The sequence below is a fragment of the Lissotriton vulgaris genome, chromosome 9, assembly GCF_964263255.1.
Source record: "Lissotriton vulgaris chromosome 9, aLisVul1.2, whole genome shotgun sequence".
Classification (NCBI taxonomy): domain Eukaryota; kingdom Metazoa; phylum Chordata; class Amphibia; order Caudata; family Salamandridae; genus Lissotriton; species Lissotriton vulgaris.
The window spans coordinates 106,939,291-106,964,255 of NC_141697.1; the positions used below are offsets into that span (position 1 = coordinate 106,939,291).

A 24,965-nucleotide genomic window follows, 5' to 3' on the forward strand; every position below is an offset into this window, starting at 1 on the left:
TGTTTTTCTATTTTGGAACCCATGGACATTCCTCTATTTGGTCCGAATGGGTCATGAAAGGGATCTCCTAGAATCTGGATTACACACAGAATTATTGTAGGAAAAGTAACATTCATAATAATTGTTTGACAATAATATCTTGCAGTAATTATAATAAGGGATCAAATGATTTCTTGTAAACTTGATAGACATGTCCCTCCAGTGTACTCCAGTGCAGTGGGGCATGCATGGATCCCAGCACACAAACATCAAAATTGCCTAAAAACACAAACGTCCTCACTTTTTCCATGGTCGATGACTGCAACATTTGTGCCCGTATCAGCAGAGCATGCATCGCAGCATGTTTTCCTACCCAGAAAGTGCTGCAAATGTCAAACTATGCGGTAAAACTGCAAATTTGCCCACATTAATGTTGCAGAAATTTAAGACACTTCCAGGGAATGATAGAAATCTTATCATCTTAAATTCCTACCTGTCTCCAAAGAAAAGCAGTACCTTACATGCGTGGGTGAGCCTAAATCATGTGATAGGCACAGATCAAAACCTTCAATATGATGAGACCATGTTGATGCTATATGGACATTGCACAATCTAGGTTTTCTGTCTGGTATTATAGAGCCATCGAGGCAAGTGGTGTGCGATTTTTACAGAGAGCAGTGTAGGAACCCTGGGTGGTATGGCTGTTTTAGATAGTCACAGATTCTACAACTTTCCTTCACAAAATTATGAGAAAATGCTGCCGTTGTAGCCCAGGTTTAATGTTTATAGGAGCTTCTGGTAAGAAAAAGTAGATCCTTGCAAACCACACCACCCTCGAATCCCCTTGATGCCTAGATTTTAGAAATGCTTGTAGTTGAAAGACTATTCTGAACACGAGCAAAGTCCAGCCGAACATACTACAGCTAAACACATTGCCAGAGTGGGTGTACTTGAAATGCAAAATATTTGCTTCCTTGTTGCATATTTGAAGCCTTTCTTTTTGTATGTGATCGGCCAGGGCAAACAAGTCCATGTTTATCAGTAGAAGTGTTGGACCACATAATAGAAAATGTTTCATTATCAACTGAATTACTCTCCATATCTGTCTTCTAATGCATGCTAATGAGCAAGAAAATACACATTTTACAAAATGCTACCTAAAACATTTGTCATTATAGGTACCCTCAAATACAGAGTTGTGCAAATACAACATTTCCTAAATTCATTATCTTGGGCAAATTAAAAGAAAGCATGGGCTTCCTTCATACCCCTTTTCATTCATTAGATTTTACCATATGAACTGATGCATGGTCGATACACAGCGAGAAATCATTATAAGCAGAAGCTCAGTTGATGATTGTGGATATTGTGTGTTTTGAGACCACTGGGACACAATATACCTACGCAAGTCCAAAATAATCGTAAGAACGTAATAGTATATTACTTTTGTAAATTTGCCATTTGTTGTTGTTTGTTGTAACTGCTAAGTTCGGAATCCCATGGACTTGGTGAAATAAATAGTGCACCGCTCACAGGGGCACTCAAAATGGAGGCCTTACTAGGTCAAGCTAGGTTTTATTTACACTGAATGTTCTAGAGCACTTCAATGTTGCCTTCCTATCTCTTCAGAACTCTTGGATACAAAACAGCATTTATTTATCAGTAGGTTAAGTTGTGTTGGTTCAGTCAACCAGGAGTCTCAAGCCAGAATAATTTGAGTCCGTTTATAGAATCATACAATGCTGCTTGATAGGTGTGGTAGTAGTAATTAGGGAAGCAAAGAATGTGTAGTTATGTTCACCAACACTATCTGTTAGAAGCCAGTCAAAATGCAAGATGGTTCTTCCTTTAGCTCTTCTTTGATCACTCAGCTTGCATGTAGATTGGCCCAAATAATTATTTGCTTGACTGGACAGGCCAAGGACTAAATTCAATGAAGCCTGCATTGAGATACTGGAGATTTGAGTTAAAGAGCTATAATTGTTAAGGTAGTCCTTGACTCCATAAATACGTGCACAGTGATCTGTGGTGACATGTTGTGTTGTCCACCTGATCACATCTCCACTCCTATGCCTATAGGGAAGATGGGTACTTAAGTGATATATTAAATTATGGATATATTTTTCTTAATGAGAACCATTTTCAACCCAAGAGGACACAGAACACCATCAAAAGTATGTAACTTGAAGTGAGAGCCAGTGTAGATCCTTGAGTGTGGGGTTCATATTGTTAGTGATCTTTCACCAGGCAGTCTGCTGTGGGATTTCCTTTGCTGCATACCACCGGCCAGTCATGCTAGATGTGAACCTTGTCTACTTTTCTGGGTAATGAAAAATATTGTCTTATGAGCAGGGCATCCAGTAACTGTATGTAGCATGGTTAAGGATAACTGGATACAGGCCAGACCTTGGGGGAATGCCACAAATGTAGAGCAGGGACTGAGAAGCCTACAGGCATGTGAAAGGTTTCGTCTGCTGGGCAGGATGGGGGTACATAAAGCCATTATGGTTCATGGATAGTGCTTGGCTCTGTTCTGCAGAAATAGTAGAATTCTGAATCATTAGCCTGGAGTAGTTGATGGTGGTTGATGTATATAGATGTGGTCTTGAGCCTGCATTGATGCAGCTGTTTCTGTTTCTTTGCCCAGGAATGGAATCTGAGTTAATGTACCTCAAAACATTTTACAAAAGGCAGAATTTGAGAAAGGAGGGAGTGTGCCTGTTCTGGGAGAGGAACTGACTAGAGCAAGGCAGGATTTTAGGGCTTCAGGAGATGAATATGATGCTTAAGCTGTGATGTAAGAGCTAGGTTTCAGATATGCCTTTATGTTTGAAAGATCATCTAGAGTCATTTAGACATATATTGGAAATCTAGTGTTCAGTTGTGTTGCTTGTGATGTTGCACTGGATGTGGCATGTCAAAGGACACATGGGGTTGATAGAGTGGCCTACTACTTTGAAGATTGTTTTGCTTTCGTTGGTAGCTTTAGCATTTGTGTCTCGGTAGGAGATGACCTTGCTAGAGTGATGCCCTGCTCACCTTTGGTTCAGGCTAATTTTAGAACCATGACAATGGAATGTGACTATATGCTCCATGGATTAGGCTTCTACAATTTTACAGGATAAATGATCAATCTTGATGCAGTGAATTTATTTATCTAGTAACATCTATTACACTGTATTAACAATCACAAATCCATGTTGGAAGCAACAGAGAGCTGTATCATTGGAGAAAGGACTCCAGAGCCAATACAAGGTTGTGAGCATCAAGTATGGCATTGCATATTTGAAATACATTACAGTATATGCATTTACAATTGCATTACACATATTTTCACAGTTGTAGGTATAGGAAGATTAGGTGATTTGGCAAGGATCACATGATTTAGGTCAAGGGCCAAACACAGGATGAGAGCTCAAGCCTTCACAGTCAAGGTGGAGAAGTGTGGCTCACTGGTTAGAGGAGGCAGACCCAGACGCTGAGATCAGACCCGGGACCAGGGTTCAATTCCTGATGCGGCAGGGTCTTCAGCACAAAATGTCCACGGACTCTGTAATTCTCGCTTCAGTGCCTACTCGAATCACAGGTTCACACTCTGCAACTCTGAGCAATAGCTTGCTTAATCTCCACTATGGCCCCCCACGGCAGGATGCCTGGCTTTCACATTGGGGATACCCAGTAGGGGCTATCTCACAGGGAAAAACCAGGACGGGTTCCCAATGCAAAGCGCTTTGAGACCTGGCGGTGATACTGCGCTATATAAAAACCCATCCATCCATCCACAGCAAACAAATGATGGACGGAATGCTGACAACGCAAACATTGTCCCCAGTTAAAAGATCTGGGTTAAATCCATTGTTCTTTTGCCTACTATGCCACCCCAGTTTGGACCCAGCAATATGCAAATCAGCCTTGACCCTGTGCCCCATGGGAACAGTCCAGACCGAACTGCCAGGCCAGGCCAGGTCCTCCCCGGAGCAGAAACAAGCATCCTAGGACCGGTTTCAGGGTATGTCACCCTTCTTCAGCCACGCTAGCTTGAATCCAGTGGCACAGTGAGCAAGGGACCCATGTCTGGGCTTACCCATCCCACTTAGGGCGAAGAGTATTACAGCAAACATATGATGGGCGGAATGCAGACAATGCAAACATTCTCCCCCACCCAGTTAGCCCGAAACCAGTCCCAGGATGCTTGTTTCCGGTCCAGGGAAGACATGTCTTGGCAGTTCGGGCTGGTCTGTTTCCATGAGGCACACGGTCAAGACTGATTTGCAAATAGCTGTGTCTGAACTGGGGTGGCAAAGTGAGCTAAAGAATGATGATGGATTCAACCGAGATCTGTGACTGGGGGTGAGTGTTTGAAAAGTTTCAGCACTCCGTCCATCATCTCCTTGTGTTTGCTTTGACAGTCAAGGTGACAGCTCTGCCAGGAGACATCTCATCTCACACTACATGGTATTTGTAAATTATTACACAAGCCCAACAATCAACCCAATACGAGATTGTCATTTGGACAGCTATGCAGCAATGCTATGGCCAGATGGAGAGTCAAGAGTAGCAGAAAGAGAGGATGAGAGGATAAACTATGCCATATTTTCGAATTCTCCCTGGACATGTTGGACCCCTTTCAAATCTATGCACATCAATCTACAGGGCAGGGCTCTAACATGATTTCTAAATGTGAACCATAAAACAAAATTAAACTTGAAATGCATGTGAGACGCAAACAAATGAACTAATTTGCCCTTTAAATTTTTCACTGTCTCTTCTGGCAAGAAGAAGCAACATATCACCTACGTGGGAGATTTTAGTGGTGAAAACACATTTCTTAATTCCCCATTGATTTGTATTGAGACAATGGTCTTTTGGCCAGACATCTCTAAGGTATCAAGACAGATTTGCTAAGGAAGAAACTGTAGCTTTCTCCAGAATAAGAGCTACCTGCAATAAGTTGGAGAATTTGCTATTGGTATGTCCTTTCAGTACCTGGCTTGATGGGGCCACCTAGTGCTTAATTTGAACCAGTGGTTTCTGGTGCTCAGCACCAGCACTTAATTGTCAACACCCATACTTATGACAATTGCTACATGGCGGCGCTGTTTGTTTGATTTAGAGATGAGCAATAGAAGAGTTGTTTATGATTCAATATCCATAAAAAAATTACTAATACCTGACACCCAAGCTATTCTATAGCTATATATAGCTAGAATAGTCTTGATTGTCATACTTGTAGGAGTGCAATGGTTGGTAGTTGTGTTGCTACTGTCATTGTCAGTGCTGGCAGGGGTAATGAGTGTTGCAAGCTGCAGAGTTCTCCTGACGAGGGCCCTGGAAGTAATTATTTTTGTTTTTTTACAAATTAAGCACTAGAGCCACCACCTACAGTTTTCCTTCTCATGCCTCCTTCATAAGGCCTTGTTCAGGTCAGGTCACAGAGATGTAGTGGAAAAGAGTGTCAGCCTTTTCCACTCAAGGTCTCTATCTGAGATATGCTCATCTTGAAATGTTAAAAAGCCTCAGGTTGTTTGCATGATATCTGCTAACAGATGTATCAACGTCTCATTTAGAATTTGTTGGCCCCCTTTCCACTCAATGAGTGCAGCATCCCATCGCTATAAGACAATTCCTAATGATCGGTTGTTTTCCTTCCGACCAGCTGCGATGTATTCGGATGTTCCAGCAAATTTCACCTAACATGAGGAGGATGAGGTTGATTGCAAATGCAACCTCTTTACAGTTGCATTCAGATTGTTATCTGCTGAGATAACCTAAGCATCAATCAATCAATTAATCAGGATTTATAAAGCACAGCTATTCACCCGATAGGGTATCCAGGCGATTGTAGGTCTCGAAGGCTTATTCGAACAGCCAGGTCTTGAGGCATAGACCTACCGAAAATGTATGTTTGCATGTTTGCCATATGTTTTGCAATATGCAGCAAATTCTTTGCAAAAATTCTAGTATTCTGTTTGCTAGCCTCCTGCAGGGTTCCTGTCTGTCTTACTTTGACTTACATTCTGGCTGCATGCTGCAACATGCCTGTTTCTCCCAGGTGCTCTGGTGCATGGGTTCCACAAGGACATCTCCTTGTATCTCATAGCGCAGGGCCCTCCAACTGATGACATTACCATTAAAGTGTTTGTTGTTCATGAAGGCCTGCTGTATGTCTTCAGCAGACAGAACATAATCCCACATATGCACATCTCCCATCTCACCCACAAATGACTGCCTAGCATCAAATAAACCACCAAATGAATCTTGCTCTTGTCCAAGTATAAATTTAAAGGGTCCTTCAATGGTGTGCCCTTTTGACATAACTTGCCTGACCAATGGTTCTCCATTAAGCCAGAATTGTGTCACCCCTGATGAGGAATCCCATGTGCCACACAGATGCTTCCTCTCATGGGCATTTCTCAGGCCTCTGAAAAGCCTAAATTGACCCCCAACATACACAGAATATGGATCAGCAGAAAGATGATCATAATAAAGTATGAGATTATTGAACTCAGTGGAGCTGCTCACAGAAAGCAGTGCAAAGGAGCGATTGAGCTCTGTGAATGCACGAACGCAGACGGTGAAACTCTTCAGCGGGGTGCCCAGTTCTGGCTGTAGTATCACATAGTCAGTGACTGATTCTTTTGGGAAAAGGAATAGCATGCCATTCAGGTCTGTGGGAGAAAAAGGAGATAAGATTTTTCTAAAGTTTCTTGTTGTTAAAAGGAATATGGTAGACTATACTAAACATTAGAACACACTGTGATTATCTCTTATCAACTGCTTAGACTACTTTGAGGATCTCTGGAGACCATGGGTTAGTAGACTAGCCTGGGGTGGAGGGTCAAAGTGGCAGACGAGGAGTGGAAGACGTTGTGTGAGGAATTGGGGGTACAGGCGGAGTCACAGGGAAGACAAGAAATTAAAGATAGTAAGATGGTGGAAGAGTGTGGATTTCTGGAAGTGAAAGATGTCAAGCAGGAGTGTGAAGGATGAAAAGAATGAAATATGACAAGACCAGAACAAGGGGCACAGAAAGGGACAGAATTTTATACAAACATAGTGGATCATGAAGCTACAGGGGCAAGTGGCATTAAAGATGGGGTCAGTGGGATACGTCAATGTGACACTGGTGCAAGGGAGAAGAGGAAGGGAAGGAGGGACAATGGAATGGAAAAAAGACATCATCAAAGGAGGTAGTTGAAGGAACAAGAGAAGGGACATAAGTAAATAGGCATATATATTCTTTCTGTGTTTTACAAGGTATTGAATGTCACAATTTAACCTGCTCAGACCTCTTTGAGATGGTTTAAACATAAAGTAATTATATTCTGTTGAATTTAGAAAACAAAGGCTATTAAAGCTAATGTAGTGAGATATATATATATATATATATATATATATATATATATATATATATATATATATATATATATATATATATATATATATATATATTTCTTAGATTCCTCTCGTCTCTTTGCTTCGACAGCAGTCACGGCACCACAACAGCAATTTCAAGTAAGTTATTTTTTTTATAACACCATGTGCAAAGTGCAAAAAGGACGGCCTACGCGTTTCGACTACACTTAGTCTTCAACTGGACCATAGAGTCCTGGCTGTCTAGATTGTTTATAAAGTGCTCCTGTGCTTGTACCCTCATTTGTTTCCATGATAAGTTAAAACCACTAGACTACCAACCTTGTTCACATTTTAGGCTACTTATAGTCGCCATTATTTACATCTCTTTATCTTTTACACATTTTCATTTTTACATTTTTTATATATATATATATATATACCGTAAAGTACTATTTTTTACGTGTAAATGCATTGATAAAATGCAAAAATGCCACAAACATGATTCAATTTAGTAAAAACTAAGGAAGATGTTAAACTGTACATTGTCATAAATTTTGTTATGTGAAATAGCCTGCCCAATGTTCAATCACATAATATGAGATTTTGAGATCATGACAGTCTCTAGAGTCCGATTTCATGTCTTTCATTTTATTAATCGTGTAACTCCACAGAAATCCTCTTGGCAGATATTACAGTAAAGTACTATATATATATATATATATCCTTTCCAAAGTGGCCCACTTTCAGGCTCCCGGACGCTCTGTGGCGGTGCGGCAAAGGTACGGCAGAGCCCAGCCAAGAAACAATTGCACTTTCTTTTCCCCGTAGGACATTCCATTCGCACTCCCAGAGAAATATAGCGATGTCCAAACCAATTAATGTAGTTCAGTTCTTTTTAATAACAGCCAAGCCAGCAGCACAACTCTACGAGTTGGCGGGGAGCGGGTCAAAGGTATGAGAGGAGGGTTTAAGTCTAATGAAGATGTTGAGGACTTCTCGCATGGTAACTGGGCTAAAGTAAAGCCAGGATGTGTTCTTTTTTAGCTGTAGGCTGGTGAGAAAATGTTCCAGGGGGCGACGGTGTGCAGGAGAGGAACGGAGTATTGAGGGGGTGAAGGTGTAAAAGGACACTTGGATGGGAGGACATAGGGGTGAAGAGCTCTGTGGTGGGGGAGTTAGAGCAAAGGATAGATCAATCCTGGCAATTTTCTCAGAAAAGAAGTTTGCAATTTCTTCACATCTTTCGGTAGTGGCGATCAGTTTGGGTGCACAGAAGAAGTTTGATTTTTGATAATGCTGAATAGTTCCCTAGGTCTATTCTTAGCTCGGTCTAGTTGAGCGCAAAAGAAGGAGACTGTATCATTAAGGATGTGTTTTTTGTAATTACCCCTAGCAGTTCTGAGGAGGGCAAGATTTGGAGGGGAAGGATGTTGTCTCCATGTGCGTTCAGTCATCCTGAGCGTGCGTCTCTCATTGTTGAGATCAACATTAAACCAAGATTTGGCGGGGATGTTTCTTTGTGATTTTAATTTAGCTGGGGCAATTTGGTCAAGGACCTCAATGATGGCTTTGTTGTAGTGTTCAGTCAGATCGTTAGCATTTTGTGAGGGAGGTGGAAGTTGAAGTTTTCCTTTGATTTTAGTCTCCAGTTCACCAGGAGGAAAAGGTGAAGATTTCTGGTTAAATTCTTATGGTTGATGTTTTTGGAAGAGGGAGGTGCCGCGTAGTTGATCGTGAAGACCCTTGCAGACTCACTCAGACACACACACAATCACTCACTTACCCACTCAAAGACTCACACACCCACTCACAGACCTACTTAGGCACCCATGCACAGAACCAATCAGACAGTAATACTCTTACTCACAGATCCACTCAGAGACTAGCAAACGCAGTTACTCATGCACCTACTCACAGACCCATACAGCTACTCACATCCACAAAACCAGATACACACCCACTCACAGACCCATACAGCTACTCACACACCCACTCACTGACTTATACAGACACTCACATACACACTTTCAAAGGTTACAGGTTACAGTTAGGAAATAGTTAAGAATTAACATTACAGATCCTTACAAATTCACTGAAAAAAACAAAGGGTACAAGGAAGTTATGGTTAAGAAATAACATTTAAAAAACAGAAATTCACTGAAAAAACTAAAGTTAGAGGGACGTTATAGGTATGAAATACAATTAAAAAAACCTTAGCAATTCACTGAATAAACCAAAGGTTACCAGGACGTTGAAGTTAGGCTTAGATTTCACTCGCACAAAACCAGTGAAGTGCAGCAGTTATAGTTGCCTGAGCTAACTATAATTTACACCCCCGTAATCCACTGCTTATGACCTCACATATTACTGAGCCCAGTCAGAGTTCACAGAGTTTTACTCTGCGGAACTCCGCGAAGTGCCAGAAAAACTCTGCCACGCTCCACAGAGTTCTGCCAGCGGCAGAGTCTGTTAAGTTGTGCTGCTCTCACTGATTTTCAGTGCCAAGAGTTTGTCTTACGTTGTAAAATCAATGTGAACTTAAAATTGAGGAGGGTTAATAGTGCAGAATGTCTCTTGATTGCTAGCTTCACTTGGCGGGTAACTTTTCTTTGAGAAATGCTGAATATATGTTTTAAAGACACAATAACTATTTGTGAACGAAGTTTTTAGTTTCAGAAACTTACTGATGCAAGTGCACACTGAGTAACAGAGCAATGTATGCTCTTGGAGAACCATGTATGTAATTATATATCAAGTGTGAAATCTAGACCTATTCAATCACCCATGCACTACACTTACACTCTTTCATTCACACAGGCACTAATTATGTACTCACTAAACTACGCAATCAAAACCCATGCTTTCATCCAATCACCCAGATAGTAGCAATATAGTCATGTGAATACACAGGCACTAATTATTGAGATATGGAACCACCATTGCAGTTCCTACATACTCAGGGAATCATGCAGGCCCTACCTATATTCTAAGTGAATCACCTAAACTTTATCTATGCACTAATCCAATCATCCAGGGAGTAATGTTGTACTCAAACAGAAACACATGTATTTACAAGTTTTAGTAAGGAATATGTACTCTTTTAGAACCATCTGGTGAATTATATATGTAACCTGTCACACACATGTACTCAGAAGAATTGGAGAGCTATGTGCTTTAATACAGATTATTGTGCAGATTTTTATATGCAGTGTTTCTCAAAATTTTAATCTGACACATCTAAGTAGAAAAGTATTAAAACACTAAATGTACCAGTGGCGCAGTGGTAGGGGGGCACAAAAACAGCTCCTGTGTTATGTTTTGGGATTTACAGTATTGAGACACTGTATGTACTTTTACACTTTGGTTGATGTTTATTTTAAAATAAAGTACATAGGGGATAAACTGGTCTTTTAGTGTGTATAAGTGAGAACTGAGATATGGTGCAGCTGTGTTTTAGGCGAGGGTACTATAATATTAAAAGGTAACTAATACATTATGTTTTGTGTTTTGATTTGAGTTTTGTACATTGAAGTAAGTGCTTGGAGTTATGTAGGTAGGTTAATTTGTAGATTTACAACTGCAACATAACATAAAAACTGTATTTGTATTATGTGTAAGCCAGTAATAAAGTAGTTGGTACATTGGCTAGAAAAAAAAATTCAAATAGTTTTTTTTTTTACAGAACAATATCTGCATAATTACAGACAGAATCCCTACAAAAGCTCAGAGAAAAAGGGAACAGAGCAACTACAGTATCTATGCAGAACTAAGACTCAAATTGCGATTGGTAAGAGGACACAGGTAATTCTTCAAAAATATATGTGGACATTTCCAAAGACGATGATATAATGAAAATAAAATTAAAACTTTGAGAATGATCAACAATGGACAAAAATCCATATAACATGAACAGGGAAAAATGTAACAAAGATAGACACACCGTAACCAGGTGATAGAAGCACTTTATGGAATTCAGAGCCAGGATGTTTCGTATTAGAGTAGTTATAAATCTAATGAGAAATATGAAGCAGTTTAGAAGAAGGAGACATGCACTGAAACAGACAGAACAAGTTGAGAGAATAGTTGATAAGGCCTTTGCTTTGAAGGTGAGGGGTTTTAGTATGATTTTAAATAGAATGAACTTTATTGCCAAAAGCGTGTTGTGCATGAGGAGACAAAAACAGAAAAAAGATTAGTGAATAGAAGTAACTTTGTACAGTTTTTAGTGGAGAACGCATACATACTTCTAGTACAGAATCTTTCTTTAAAAAAGAAAGCTAACTCCAGGATAATAGATAAGTTCATGCTATTGATTACAGAGGATGATATTATGAAATGAAGAATGACACTCCTATAGCAAAAGAGGTGATGGTACCTACAAATATAGAACAAGTTATTGGAGAACAGGTGCAAGGAAGGCAGAGTCAGGCGCCTGTATAGAAATAGAATTGCATTAGTGTTTGTAGTATTTGTTAAGTTTTATATAGCACAGGCTAGACCTGGGGGATAGCAGAGCGCTTTACATGTGCGAAAAACAAGATTACAGGAGATGCTCAAAAAGCACAGTAGGAAACAATAAATAAAAGCAAACTTTCCAATGAGGTCTAATAAACAGAGCCATAGCAAGAGCAGATACATTTACATGCATTTTACATAGAATAGGGGAGATAGAAGGGGGAGAGGTGAGGGGAGGGAGTTTTTCTGGGAGGAGAGGATGATTTCAGTTTTCTTGGGAGTGAGTTTGAGTTGGTTGGAGTGGAACCAGTGTTGGATCTTTTTACGGTATGGTTAAGGTGAAGTACATCAGTGTGGGACCTAATCTTATAGTACAGTTGTGTGTCGTTGGCATAGAGGTGGTAGTTGATTCCTGCTCTTTTCAGGATGCGGGTAAGAGGTCCCATAAAGAGGTTAAAGAGTGAAGGGGAGAGAATAGAACCTTGGGGGATGCCTAGGGAAACCAGAGAGGGGTTGGATAGACAGTCGTTCATTTTGACTTGTTGTGTTCTGTGTTGGAAAAATGAGGTGAACCATTTAAGGACATGACCGTTAAGGTCAAAGCGGGACTTGAGTGAGTTGAGAAGGGAGTTGTGGTGACTGTATCAAAGACAGCCAATAAGTCGAGGAGAATGAGTAGGCAGGATTCACCGTTGTCAAGGGAAGCGCGAATGTCGTTGATTATATTTAGCATGGAAGTTTCCATGTTGCAGCCTTTTCTGAAGCCGGATTGCAAGGGGTCAAGAAGGTTGAAGTTGTTAATGTGTTTATCTAATTGAAACAGAGCACATTTTTCCAGGGCAGGTTAGAGATAGGGCGGAGGTTGTTCAGGTCATTAGGGTCTGAGGTGGGATTTTTAGAGATAGGAGTGATTTGACCAAGTTGAAGAGAGTCCGGGACACAACCTGTGGAGAAGGAGGAGTTGATGGTGTTGGTCCAGTAAGGGGCAATGATGTGGTGAGCTTCTGGATAAGACTGGAGGGGATAGGGTCTTTGGTGTGTGAGGACGGTTTAAGTTTGGTTATGATGTTAGGGACTTCGAGTTCAGTCACGGGGTGGAAATTAGACACTGATGCATAGTTTTTTAGTTGCTGAGGGGTAAGGCTGGGATCTGGAGTGGTAGTAGTGAGGGGGGGAATGGAAGGGTAAGGAGACAGAGTCACTACGGGAGGATCGATCAGTGTATTGTCAGCATCGAGAGGGGAATTGGGTGTGATCTTAGATGGAAGGAGTGCTCGATTTTTGCAGTTTTATCTGAGAAGAAGGTGGCAATTTCTTCACATTAATTTGTTGAGGTGGTAAGTTTAGGGGGGCTGTAGATATTTGGTAGAAAACAATTTTAAATAGTTCTCTGGGTCTTTTTTTGCCTGATCAAGTTGTATTTGGAAAAAGGAGGCCTTTTCCTTGAAGATGTGTTTTTTATAGGATGATCTAGCAGCTCTGAGACAGGCAAGGTGGGCGGCGGACGGGTGTTGTCCGCAAGATCTTTCAATCAGTCTAAGTGAAAGCCTTTCGTCATTAAGATCAGAGTTAAGGGAGGAGGAGCCGAGCCGGTGACCAAGACGGCCGCCTGACGATCGGCTCCGGCTGACCCAGCTCCACTGGCCTACTATCCTGCCTGTAATCCTGTCCCCAGCCTAGTGCAATAGGCGGGGGAAGCCTAGCGGTGACCGGAGCGACCCTCCCGAGCATCCTGTGAGCCCCTGGGACTGCGCAGCGCCGCCTGAAGTTTTGCGGCTTGCGCATCACAGAAGCCGGGGACTCGAGTGGCCTGGCCCCCCGACCGGAGTGGAACAACATCGGCCGCTGGGACGGCCTTTTGCGGGCCCGGTCGGCGGTCGGGGGGTCGGCCGGTGTTTAGCCCCAGGGGTATATTTTGGCATCGCGGGACCCCCTCTGGACAGGGGGGGGTCCCGAACAACAGGGGGGGCCGAGATCTGCCCCCTTGGGGGCCCCGAAGACCAGTTCAAAACCAGAGCCTTGCTTTCGAATTGTGCAGACTGGAGAGAGGCTCTGAGGCTAGGAGTAGGCCTCCCCGGTGTTGTTGATCTGCCGGTGTTGTGGTCTGGCGGAGACGTGGGACAGGGGGGCCCACCCCGGGCTGTGGATTGGCACGGGTACAACGCGGACTGTTTGATCTACCCTGCTGGGCACCCCTTCTGTTCCTCGCAGTGGTGTTGTAGTTCTATGTAGGACCCTAATTCGGTATTCCTGATTTATACCCTTGTGTGGTTATAATAAATAATATCCTCATAAAGGCATAGGAATCAAATACATATTAGTCGTAGCCCAGGCCGTCCACATTAAGCAAGGCTACTTCCCCGGATCCTAGAGAGTACCCTCCCGAACATCCTGTGAGCCCCCGGGACTGCGCAGCGCCGCCTGAAGTTTTGCGGCTTGCGCATCACAGAAGCCGGGGACTTGAGTGGCCTGGCCCCCCGACCGGAGTGGAACAACATCGGCCGCTGGGACGGCCTTTTGCGGGCCCGGTCGGCGGTCAGGGGGTCGGCCGGTGTTTAGCCCCAGGGGTATATTTTGGCATCGCGGGACCCCCACTGGACAGGGGGGGGTCCCGAACAACAGCGGGGGCCGAGATCTGCCCCCTTGGGGGCCCCGAAGACCAGTTCAAAACCAGAGCCTTGCTTTCGAATTGCGCAGACTGGAGAGAGGCTCTGAGGCTTGGAGTAGGCCTCCCCGGTGTTGTTGATCTGCCAGTGTTGTGGTCTGGCGGAGACGTGGGACGGGGGGCCCACCCCCGGCTGCAGATTGGCACGGGTACAACGCGGACTGTTTGATCTACCCTGCTGGGCACCCCTTCTGTTCCTCGCAGTGGTGTTGTAGTTCTATGTAGGACCCTAATTCGGTATTCCTGATTTATGCCCTTGTGTGGTTATAATAAATAATATCCTCATAAAGGCATAGGAATCAACTACATATTAGTCGTAGCCCAGGCCGTCCACATTAAGCAAGGCTACTTCCCCGGACCCTAGAGAGTACAACGAGTTCTCTAAACAAACCAAACCTCCAGCAACCTGGGAATTCCCCATGGCTTTTGTTTTTTGATTTGTCATAGAACTCCTGTGAGCACTGCAAGAACGGCCAGTTCTTGGTGACATCTTGATTGACGTCTTATGTCCCACCTTACGGCAAACCCGGCACCTTTCAGGTATAAATATACCAACGTTGCCTTAAGCAAACACACGGTGGTGGTTTTGGAGCAGAGCGGCTATCTACTTGCCCGAGAGCCCAGCTGATGCGAGAGCCCACGGACGCCGCCCCTCCTTTTTGACGCACTGAGAGAGACGCTGTCTTTTCTCCTGTCGAGAAATCCAGCTCCGGTGTTCTCAGCCGCCTTCGCGGGCTGCTGGGATATCGAGTCCTGAAAGAGAGATACCAGACCTCCTGCTTTCTACTACCAAGGTACGGAGCTGACTAAACCCTTAAAGAGAATTCTTGATTCAGATTCTTGGCAAAACCAACTTAACTTAAACTGCTACTTACTTACTCCTTCCCACGTATTAGGCTTAGGTCAGGTACACCGGGGTAGGCGTATTTAGAAGCACCAGTTGAGTACGTTAGTCAATGTATATATGTATGTATATATTTTATCAATTTTAAAGTATCTTATGACAGTATTATTTCATAATACTCCCTTTACTGTACGCACTTTACTTTATATTAAGTATTGCAATTATGGCAATTCATTTCTCTTGCATGAGAAAGAAGACTGTTCAATAAATAACACCTTTTATTGAAAACGCCCGTCTCTCTTTTCTCTGCACTCTGGTGAAACTAAGTATACACGATTGACTAGGTGAAATAGCTGTCTATTGTTTTCACACGACTCTAGAGAAACACTCTTATTCTGAAGGAGCAAAGTTGTCATGTTTTATGGTTGTCAGAAGCTAATCCCTTCTTGTCTATCCAGGGAGGTTAAACTCCTCCTCGTTTATTCGAGAAAGTTTCTAGTGACCTCTGAGCTAGCTGGCAAACCTTAAGTCTAATATAGTCAGTAGAGACCTAGATGACCTCAGTCCTACGTCTACACTGCTGTTTATATTATTCTAATGCGCGGAGCCTATTGGGAATATAGGGCCAGATGTAGGTAGCGCTTTACCGATCGGAATCGGCCGAAAATACCGATTTTCGGCCGTTTCCGATCGGTAAAGGGCTAGGGAGATGTAGGTGCACATATTCGGTAATTTTACCGAATCGTTATTATTACCGAATCGGTAATAAGTACCGAATCGGTAATAAGTACCGAATCGGTAATATTTACAGATTCGGTAATATTTACCGATTCGGTAAAATTACCGAAAATGCTATGTGGGTAGCCAATTGTCCATTGGCACATGGCTTACAGAATCGGTATTTTACCATGGAATACAAATCCATGGTAAAATACCGATTCCTGTGTACATGCACATCTGTGCATGTACACATGTGCCATGTGACAGACTGACGTGCCCTTAGGGCATGTCTGTGTGCCACATTGCACACATGCCCGTTTTGGGGGTGCTAGAGGGTGTCAAAGTGACACCCCCTGCACCCTTGTGAATTCATTAATTACCGATTCGGTAAGTACCGAATCGGTAATGCCTAATCATTCCTATGGGCTTCAAAGCCTATAGGAATGAATGGGCATTACCGATTCGGTATTTACCGAATCGGTAATTAATGAATTGTTAAGGATTCGGTAACGAATCCAGATGTTGGGACCTACATCCCATTTACCGATTTTGAAATACCGAATCGGTAGAATTCGGTATTTCAAAATCGGTAAATGGGATTTACCTACATCGGGCCCATAGGAACTACACTACAGTGGCGTGGGCCCCGTATGAGGGGAGTGGGACACCGTTTGCAGAATTTGATGACTGGGGGGCCCAGACCTCTCGGAGCTTCGCATTTTGGCTGCTGGAGGTGGTGCAGTCTTGAGGGGTCGGCTGCCGGCCTGTCCTTAGCGCTTCATAGCGTGGGACCAGCGCTGGCATTGGGTGGCATCTGGCCTGGCACCCTTGATCCCCGAAGTGGGGGGGGCCCCCATGTGAAGGGAGTGGGGCCCTGCCTGAAGAACCTGCCGGCTGGGGTGCCCGGGCCCATTGGGGTTCCTGTATTTTAGCTGCTGGATTTGGCGCAGTTTTGGCTGGACGGCCGTCTATGTTTGCACTATGTTCTGCAGTGATCTTGGCTGGTGGGTTGCCCGGACACTGAGTTCTTAACCGTTGAGGGGGTGTATTTTTGCCTCGGCCGTGGTTGTCTCATCCAGCTGCGCCGATTGTTGGAGCTGCTGTAATGGCTACAAAGACGGACCCCGAGCGGCAGGGCCCCACCAGGGGTGGCTGGCAGGTCCAGTCTAACAAGCTTGACAGGTACACCATCCCTAAGGGCTCGCCGGCTGAACTTAAGAGGGGCCCGAGTGGCGGTGCTGGTGACAATCCTGCAGCAGAGGAGCCTACATTGGCAGACTTGATGGCGGCCATCATTGGGGTCCGTACGTCCTTTGGGCAGCAGATGGAGACTTTGGATGCCAAGCTCGACACCGTGTCGATTGAGATGGGGCTGATCAGGGCCGATCTATCGAAAGCCAATGAGAAGGTCAAGTCGCTGAAGCTTAAGATGACTAGCCTTGTTGAAGACGTGAGCCAGCTCCAGCGGGAGGTGAGTGATCTTAGATCCTCGAGGGAGACTATGGATCGGCGGCTGAACGAATACGAAGGTCGGGCTCGACGCAATAATGTCCGCTTTCTTGGCGTTCCGGAGAAGGCGGAGGGGCAGGCCATGGACCTCTTCGTGGAGAACCTTATCCTCGACCAACTTAAGCCAAAGGGGCTTAGCAAGTTCTTCATGGTGGAAAGAGCCCACCGAGTGCCGGGCGGCAGGCCCCGAGTCAGGGCGTCTCCTCGGCCGATAATTGCCCGAATGCTAAATTTCCGCGACCGGGACGCTATCCTGCAGGCAGCCCGTTTGGCGGACCCCTGAAATTTGAAAACGCGACGATCTTGTTCTTTCCGGATTTCACTCAGGCGGTCCAGAAGCAACGACAGAGGTTCATCGCGATTAAAAAGACGTTGAGAGACAAGGGCATCCGATATGCAATGATGTTTCCGGCCCGCCTTCGTGTGGAACTCGATGGGAAGGCCTGGTTCTTTGACAATCTTGAGGTGGTGGCGGACTTGCTGGACACACTTCAGCGTCCGGACCAGGAGGCTGCTGATCGAACAAAAGCTGAGGAACAATGATGTGGTTGAGTGGAGCTTAGCATGGGGTGGTGGATAGTTGCGGGGAGTGGGTTTCTTCGGGATGCAGGCTTGGAATTTGGGCGGAATTTGCGTTAGTGATTTTGTGCAGAAATTATGATGTCCCATTATATTTTGGGCTGGTGGGACGGGGGGTGGGTGGGTTGGTCTGTAGGCCCTCCTCTGTGTTCTATTTTTAGATTCTTAGTTATTTGGGGGTGACAGGCACACTGCTAGTTGGGGATGAGCGCAAGCTTTATGCAGGGGTGCAGGGTGGGGGGTAGGGGAAGTGACGTAGGGGTTTGTTATTGTATTTTTGTATGTTTTCCTTTTTTGCACTGGGCGCCTTGGCACTACAATGTTTGCTATTATTTTTTTAATGTCCTCCGTTAAAGGGGCAGTGGGGATCTCCACACTGAGCTGGAATGTGTATGGTTTAGGGGATAAGATCAAGAGGGGTATGGTGGGCCAATTAATCTGTAGGCATTCCCCAGATGTGGTGTTGTTGCAGGAAACTCACCTTATGGGTAAGCGATGCATGGCACTCCACAGAGGGGGCTATAAGTTGGTGGCACACGCTGGTTTCACGACTGGGTCTCGAGGGGTTGGGATTTTGATTAAGAATGCCTTCCCTCTCGCCATACAGGCTACATGGATCGACAACAGGGGGAGGTATGTTGGTGTCTCATTTGTGGGAGGGGAGGAGCGTAACTTTTTTGTCTGTTTATGTCCCCCCGGCCCTTTAGTTGGACACATTTCACGATCTTGGCAAAATTTTTCTGTCCCTACCGGTCGGATTGTTAGTTGTCGGTGGGGATTTCAATGCTGTGATGGATGGAATGGTTGAGCGTTGCCCGGCTCGCGAGTTGTTGTCTTCCCAAAAGTGGCTGGCTGATTTTGTGGGCACCACGGGCCTGGTGGATGGCTGGAGGCTCAAACACCCTGAGGAGACGCAATATACGCACATATCGGCGGTGCATTAATCCTTTTCGAGAATAGATTATGTTCTGGTTACTGCGGCTCAGGCCGCGTGGGTCCGGGAGGTGCAGCATCTGGCCAGAGGAGTCTCGGATCACTCACCTGTTTGGCTCAGTCTTGAATTTGGCGGGCGTGATGTGGCCCGGGTTGCGCCTATAAGCGCTTGGAGGTTCCGGGACCCGGGGGCTAAGAAGGAGATAGTGCGGGTGGTGGACAGGTGTTTCAGGGGAACGTTGACTCGGTGGCCTCCGCATGCTCCCTATGGGAGGCTTTTAGAACTGTCCTTAGTGGGTAGTTGCTTTCTTTTATATCGATGAAGAAAAAGGAGGGGCGAGCCAAGGTTGACAGGGTAGAATCGGATCTGCTTGCGCTGGAGCGGGAGGTGTTGCATGCTTCCACGCCGGAGGGGTTGCACCGTTTGAAACTCCTTAAAGATGAATACAGGAGTTTGGCCCGTGATAATGCCAGATCACAGCTGTTCGATACCCAGAGTAGAATATATGAGCATGGAGATAAGGTGGGAAAGTTGATAGCTTGGTTGGAGACGGGGGACTGGGCGTCGTGGTTGGTCCCGGTGCTGCAGTCCCCTGGGTCTGAAAGGGTCACGGACCCGCAAGAAATTGTGGATGCCTTTGCCAATTATTATGAGAAGGTCTACGCAGCTGAGTGTCAGTATTCAGAGGCCAAGAATGCGGATATGATTAGGGACATTCCGATGCCTACTCTATCGGATGAAGATAGGGCTTTTCTTGATTCTCCCCTCACTAACGATGAGGTAGCGCAGGCATTTAGGGGGGTTCGTTCCGGTAAAGCGTCGGCCCCGAATGGGCTTCCCAATTGAACTTTATAAAGTCAATGCGAACAAGCTGGCTCCCTTTCTGAAGGGTATGTTTGTGGAAAGTAGAGAGAGAGGTCGGCTTCCATATGATCAGCCCGTGGCTAATATTATAGTCCTCCACAAGGAAGGTAAGCCGAGGACCGAATGTTTATCCTATAGGCCGATTTCTTTGTTAAATGCCGAACCTAAAATCTTGGCGAAACTGTTGGCGAACCGCCTGGTCAAGGTGATTACAACACTGGTGCATCCAGACCAATCAGGCTTTATGCCCCGCCGGAGCATGGCTCTAAATTTGCGTAGATTGCATGGGGTTATTGGTGGTGCTTCGAAGATACACGAGCCGACAGTACTGCTCTCTCTGGATGCCACTATGGCCTTCGACAGGGTGGAGTGGCCTTATATTTTTGCTGCTCTTGGTAAGCTGGGGGTGGGCCCGGAGTTTGTCTCTTGGGTTCGCCTCCTGTATTCTGGCCCTCTGGCCCGAGTAGTCGTTAATAACCACAGGTCGGCAGACTTCGCGCTGAGGAGAGGCACCAGACAGGGCTGTCCTCTTTCCCCGCTGCTCTTTGCATTGGCGCTCGAGCCGCTTGCGGCCTGGGTTCGGTGGGATAGGTCAATTAGGGGACTCCGATGGACGCCAGACTGGGAGGACAAGATATCTCTTTATGCAGATGATATTCTTTTGTACCTGACCTCTCCCCGAGCATCGCTTATGGCATTTTTGGATATACTGGAGGTGTTCAGTAGGTATTCAGGTTTTGCTATTAATTGGACGAAGTCGGTCTTGTTCGTGTTGAGCGGCGACCCCCCGGTGGTCCCCCTGCGTTTCCCGGTTAAATTGGAAGTGGTGGGCTTTAAATACTTAGGCATTTTTATATTCTTGGACCCCCGGAGTAGATATTCCAACAATTTGCTACCTTCGTTAGTTCGGCTACGGCGAGATGTTGATCGCTGGAAGGCACTTCCCCTTTCCCTTCTTGGCCGAGCCGTTTTGTTTAAGATGATGGCTCTCCCTCGTTTTCTTTATGCGCTCCAGAATTCTAAGGACCCGGTTCCGCCGTCGTATTTTAGAGAGGTCGAGTCTCTCCAGAGGCAACTTCTCTGGGAGGGGAGGCCCCATATTGCATTTGCGTAATTGACACTACCTTGGTATGATGGCGGGATCGGTTAACCCAACATCAGGAAGTATTACTGGGCGACACAGCTGGCTGCGGTTAACCAGGCTATTTATGGTTCTCCACTGGACCCCGGCTATATTATGGACCGCGGTCAGGCTCCTGGAGGGGACTTTACAAGGGCACTGTATGCTAGGCGGGGGCGCTTTCCGATGGTGGGACCGGCAGCAGTGGCTGTTGGGGTCTGGCATGGGGCGAACCGCTCCCTGGGGTGGGAGGGGAAGATCACGTTGGCAACTCCCCTCTGGAACTCAGAACGGTTGGGCAGCCTATGGAAATCTAAGGGATTCGACAGGTGGGACCTCATTGGGATCTCCCGAGTCGGGGATCTATGGGGGAAGGATGGTATCCTCCCATTTGAGACCTTGCAGGTACGGTATCAGATGTACGGGAGCGAGAGGTTTCGGTATCTTCAGGTCAGGCATGCGCTGCTAGCTAACATTCCCCTCGGCGTGACGCCCCCGGAGGCCTCCCCGTTGGAGGATCGGGTGCTGGATGGTCACCTCCCGACGAAAACAATTTCTTTGATTGATAAGAAGCTAGTTAACCATGCGGAGGATCCCTTAGTGGCCCTGAGAGATCAGTGGATAGCGGATGGTTTACTTCTTGATGATGAGGACTGGAGGGAGGCAGTGGCCTCTCCGCGGGTCGTTGCCATTCAGATGAGGCTTCGGCTGGTTCAACTAAAGATTCTCCATCGCTACTACGTGACTGGCCCCCGGTTGGTGCGAATGGGTTTGGCGTTGAGTGGAGATTGCAGGAGAGGGTGTGGTGAGCTGGGAACGTTTTTTCATGTATTGTGGGAATGTGCTTTCGTTCAGGGGTATTGGTCGGCTATCCATGCCAAGGTGAAGGAGGTGTGGGGAGTGGGGTTTGAGCTGGAGGCTCGGCGTTGTATCCTGAATGTTTGGGACCCGACTGATCTCACGTCTCATGGAAAGGTGTTGGCTACATTGGATTGTAGTATAGTATTGCAAAGCGTAATAAAGCTCAGCTGTGGGGGCGGCTCAGCCACCGACGGTCGGGAAATGGATGTATGTGGCAAGGGGTAGACCCAAGAAATGGGGGAAGATATGGGGGCCCTGGAATGCATACAGGGGTGACAAATGTACTCCTCCGGTGGCATCGGAGGATCCGGAGGTGCTGGATGGTCCCTGATCCCGAATACTTTTATTACTGTTGATTATGATGACCTAGGAGGATGTGAACAGATTTATTGTGCAGAACGGCGTTTCAGTGCATTTAATGTAAGTGTATTATTTTATATGTGGTTAATAAAAAGAATTACAAAAAAAAAGATCAGAGTTAAACCAAGTTTGAGGTGGAATGGTTTGTTGTTTTTTTAGTTCAGGAGGGGCTAGCAGGTCTATGACCTCACTGGTGGTCTTGTTGAAGAGTTCGGTGAGCTCATTAGCATCTTGGGAGAGAGGGGTTAGAAGAAGTTGAGCTTCTAGTTTAGACTCCAGTTCGCCAGGGGTGATTTGGTTGAGATTTCTGGTCCATTTCAAGGATGCATGATATTTATTAGGAAGGGGAAGGGAGCGGATTCGATCTTGAAAAGGATGAGGTGATGGTCAGACCAGTCAATGGGAAGGATGCTGGAGATGGTAGCCAGGTCATTATTGGATATGATGGCTTTGAGAGTAGCAACTTTGGTGTGGGTGGGCGAGTGACAACCGTGAACAAGACCATTGATTTCTAGAAGATTGAAGAGATGGGTGACTGTGGGGTCAGCAGTATTGTTCCAGTGGATGTTAAAGTCTTCAAGGAAGATGTTTTTTAAAGTTGGAGAGAGAGGATTGTGAAAGAAGGTCGGATAGTTCCTCAGCGAAGTGTGGTAATTTAGTAATAATTAGATTAAGCATTAGCAGAAGACATCTCGTGTTCAGAGACTATCTTGTCCGTTTACGGAATCCATTTTGTATTTCTGTCGGCCATTTTGGCTGCCATGTGCTTGGTCCTACCTTCCTGTCCACTGCTCTTAAAATCAGCCTGGAGACAAGATATCTTTATCCTCCTCTGCTTTGCACATTCTCAGTACAGTCTGCAACTGTTGCTAATTTGTAACTGTCAAGATGTGTCCACCAGAATTGGCTAACAGATAGCCCTTCCCACTTGTTGCTAGCACACTCTCTGAATGACCTTATATGTATTGTAACCAACACTCTGTGCCTTGTACCGCCTTCATTTGAGCCCCTGTGTGGGTATAAAAGAACCAAGTTCCTTCTAGTCAGTGTGCTACCTCATACTTTACCGAAGGGTGCTGTGTGAATGTAGTTCCACCTCATGAGGTTTCATAAACTCTGTCTTTTCTATTCCAGTTTCTGTGCCAACTTCTTACTATTGGTCTAAAGGTCTCTATGCAGAGAAGGGTGAATCCCTTGCACTAGTAGGCCTGGCTGAGGCTTGCTACCACAGAAGGAAAGTGGATCACCCGGAGGGTGGTAAATGTTATGTAGGCGAATTGGGGGGAACCCTGAATAATGAGTTCGGCGCCAAGGTATTCGAAGGTTAGGTGTTCTGCGTTTTTAATTAATTTATTGATATCATTTATAAAGCGCGCTGTTACCAACCGGTGTCCTGGCGCTGAAATGATAGCTCCCTGAGTTTCCAGTCTCTCGTCTAGACCGTAAAGAGCCAAGTTTTCAGGTTTTTCCGAAATGTCAGCAGGTTCGCACTTTGCTTTAGGGCCAAAGGTAGGGCGTTCCATGCAATCTACGCCCCTCTAACGAAGCTTCTGCCCCCCCAGCACGCCTTCCTGATGCGGGCTGTGTTAATCAGCCCCATACTGGCCGACCTCAATTGTCTGCCTGGCTTGTACCATTGAAAGTGCTGCTGGAGAAACACTGTGCCCAATCCATGTAGCGCCTTGTAGACTATGCACAAAGATTTGGACAAACTCCGTTTCCGCACCAGGAGCCAATGCAGCTTCTCCAGCTCCTGGGAAACCGATGAAAACCTGGGCAGACCGACGATAAGATGGGCAGCAGAATTTTGCAGGACCTGTAGCTTATTTAGCAACCCCTGTTGGGCCTCGAGGAGTAGACTGTTGCAGTAGTAAAGGCGGGACAGCACAAGAGCTGTCACCACCGTCTTTTTGCACCCTTCCGGTAAGAAGGGGAGGATCTTCCTAATGATTTTCAAGGTCCAGTGGATAGAGGAGGTGAGTGCCTTTACTTGTGGTTTAAAGGAAAGTTGGTCGTCTATTAGAACTCCTAGGTTCTTAACCTTCGTAGCCGGGGAGGGAGGGGATCCCATGTCATCAGGCCACCACTTAGGACTCCAGAGGTTAATATTAGAGCCAAATATTAAAACCTCAGTTTTGGAGGAGTTCAGTTTTAGGCAACTTTTTGCCATCCAAGTGCTGACTGCTGTCATACAGTCCTGGAACCTGGCAGCTACGCCTAGTTCCTTCCCTGGAAGCAGTGATACCACGATCTGGGTGTCATCAGCGTAAGATGTTAATTCAAACCCATACAGAGAGTTGCACTTCATTTTTGTAAACAATAGCTAGGCCACCACCAATTCTGTCTGTTCTGTCTTTCCTAATGATGGAGTAGCCCGGGGGGGGGTGAATAGGTCAAGGATGGCCGTTGAGTGATCATTAAGCCAGGTTTCTGTAAGGAAGGCGATGTCGATGGATTCACTAAGGAGTGTTTCGGATATTTCAGTTGTGTGTCGAACAACCGAGCGGCAGTTAATGAGCATGCAGGATAGGGGCTTAGGGTTGGCTTTGGCAGTAGTGCACAAGTGTATGGTGGTAAGTTGGGTAGGAGGTCGGAGCGAGATGGGAGAGGAGGGGTTTCTGCTCGTTCCCAAGATCACTAGAATACTGGAGATATGGGGGGTGCATTTGGGGATCAGGAGTTTGGGCAGATAAGAGTTGCATAGGTCCGTAGTGGCAGA

The 24,965-nt window shown here is 45.6% G+C and overlaps 1 protein-coding gene and 1 long non-coding RNA gene across 3 annotated transcripts in view; both read right to left on the reverse strand.

Annotated features, from left to right (window-relative positions):
- Positions 1-3,127: 3,127 nt before the first annotated feature.
- Positions 3,128-24,965, reverse strand: part of LOC147689682 (uncharacterized) — a 159,263-nt gene continuing 137,425 nt past the window's right edge. Inside the window, exon 2 of the long non-coding RNA XR_015299886.1 lies at positions 3,128-4,983. This is a non-coding gene — a long non-coding RNA (uncharacterized LOC147689682). The remainder of the gene's footprint in view (positions 4,984-24,965) is intronic.
- Positions 3,128-24,965, reverse strand: part of LOC147689681 (serum amyloid P-component-like) — a 77,462-nt gene continuing 55,624 nt past the window's right edge. For both annotated transcript variants that reach the window (XM_086937153.1, XM_086937152.1), the window contains exon 4: positions 3,128-6,647. In XM_086937153.1, the coding sequence (XP_086793279.1) occupies positions 5,980-6,647 (668 nt within the window). In that variant the 3' untranslated portion in view covers positions 3,128-5,979. The remainder of the gene's footprint in view (positions 6,648-24,965) is intronic.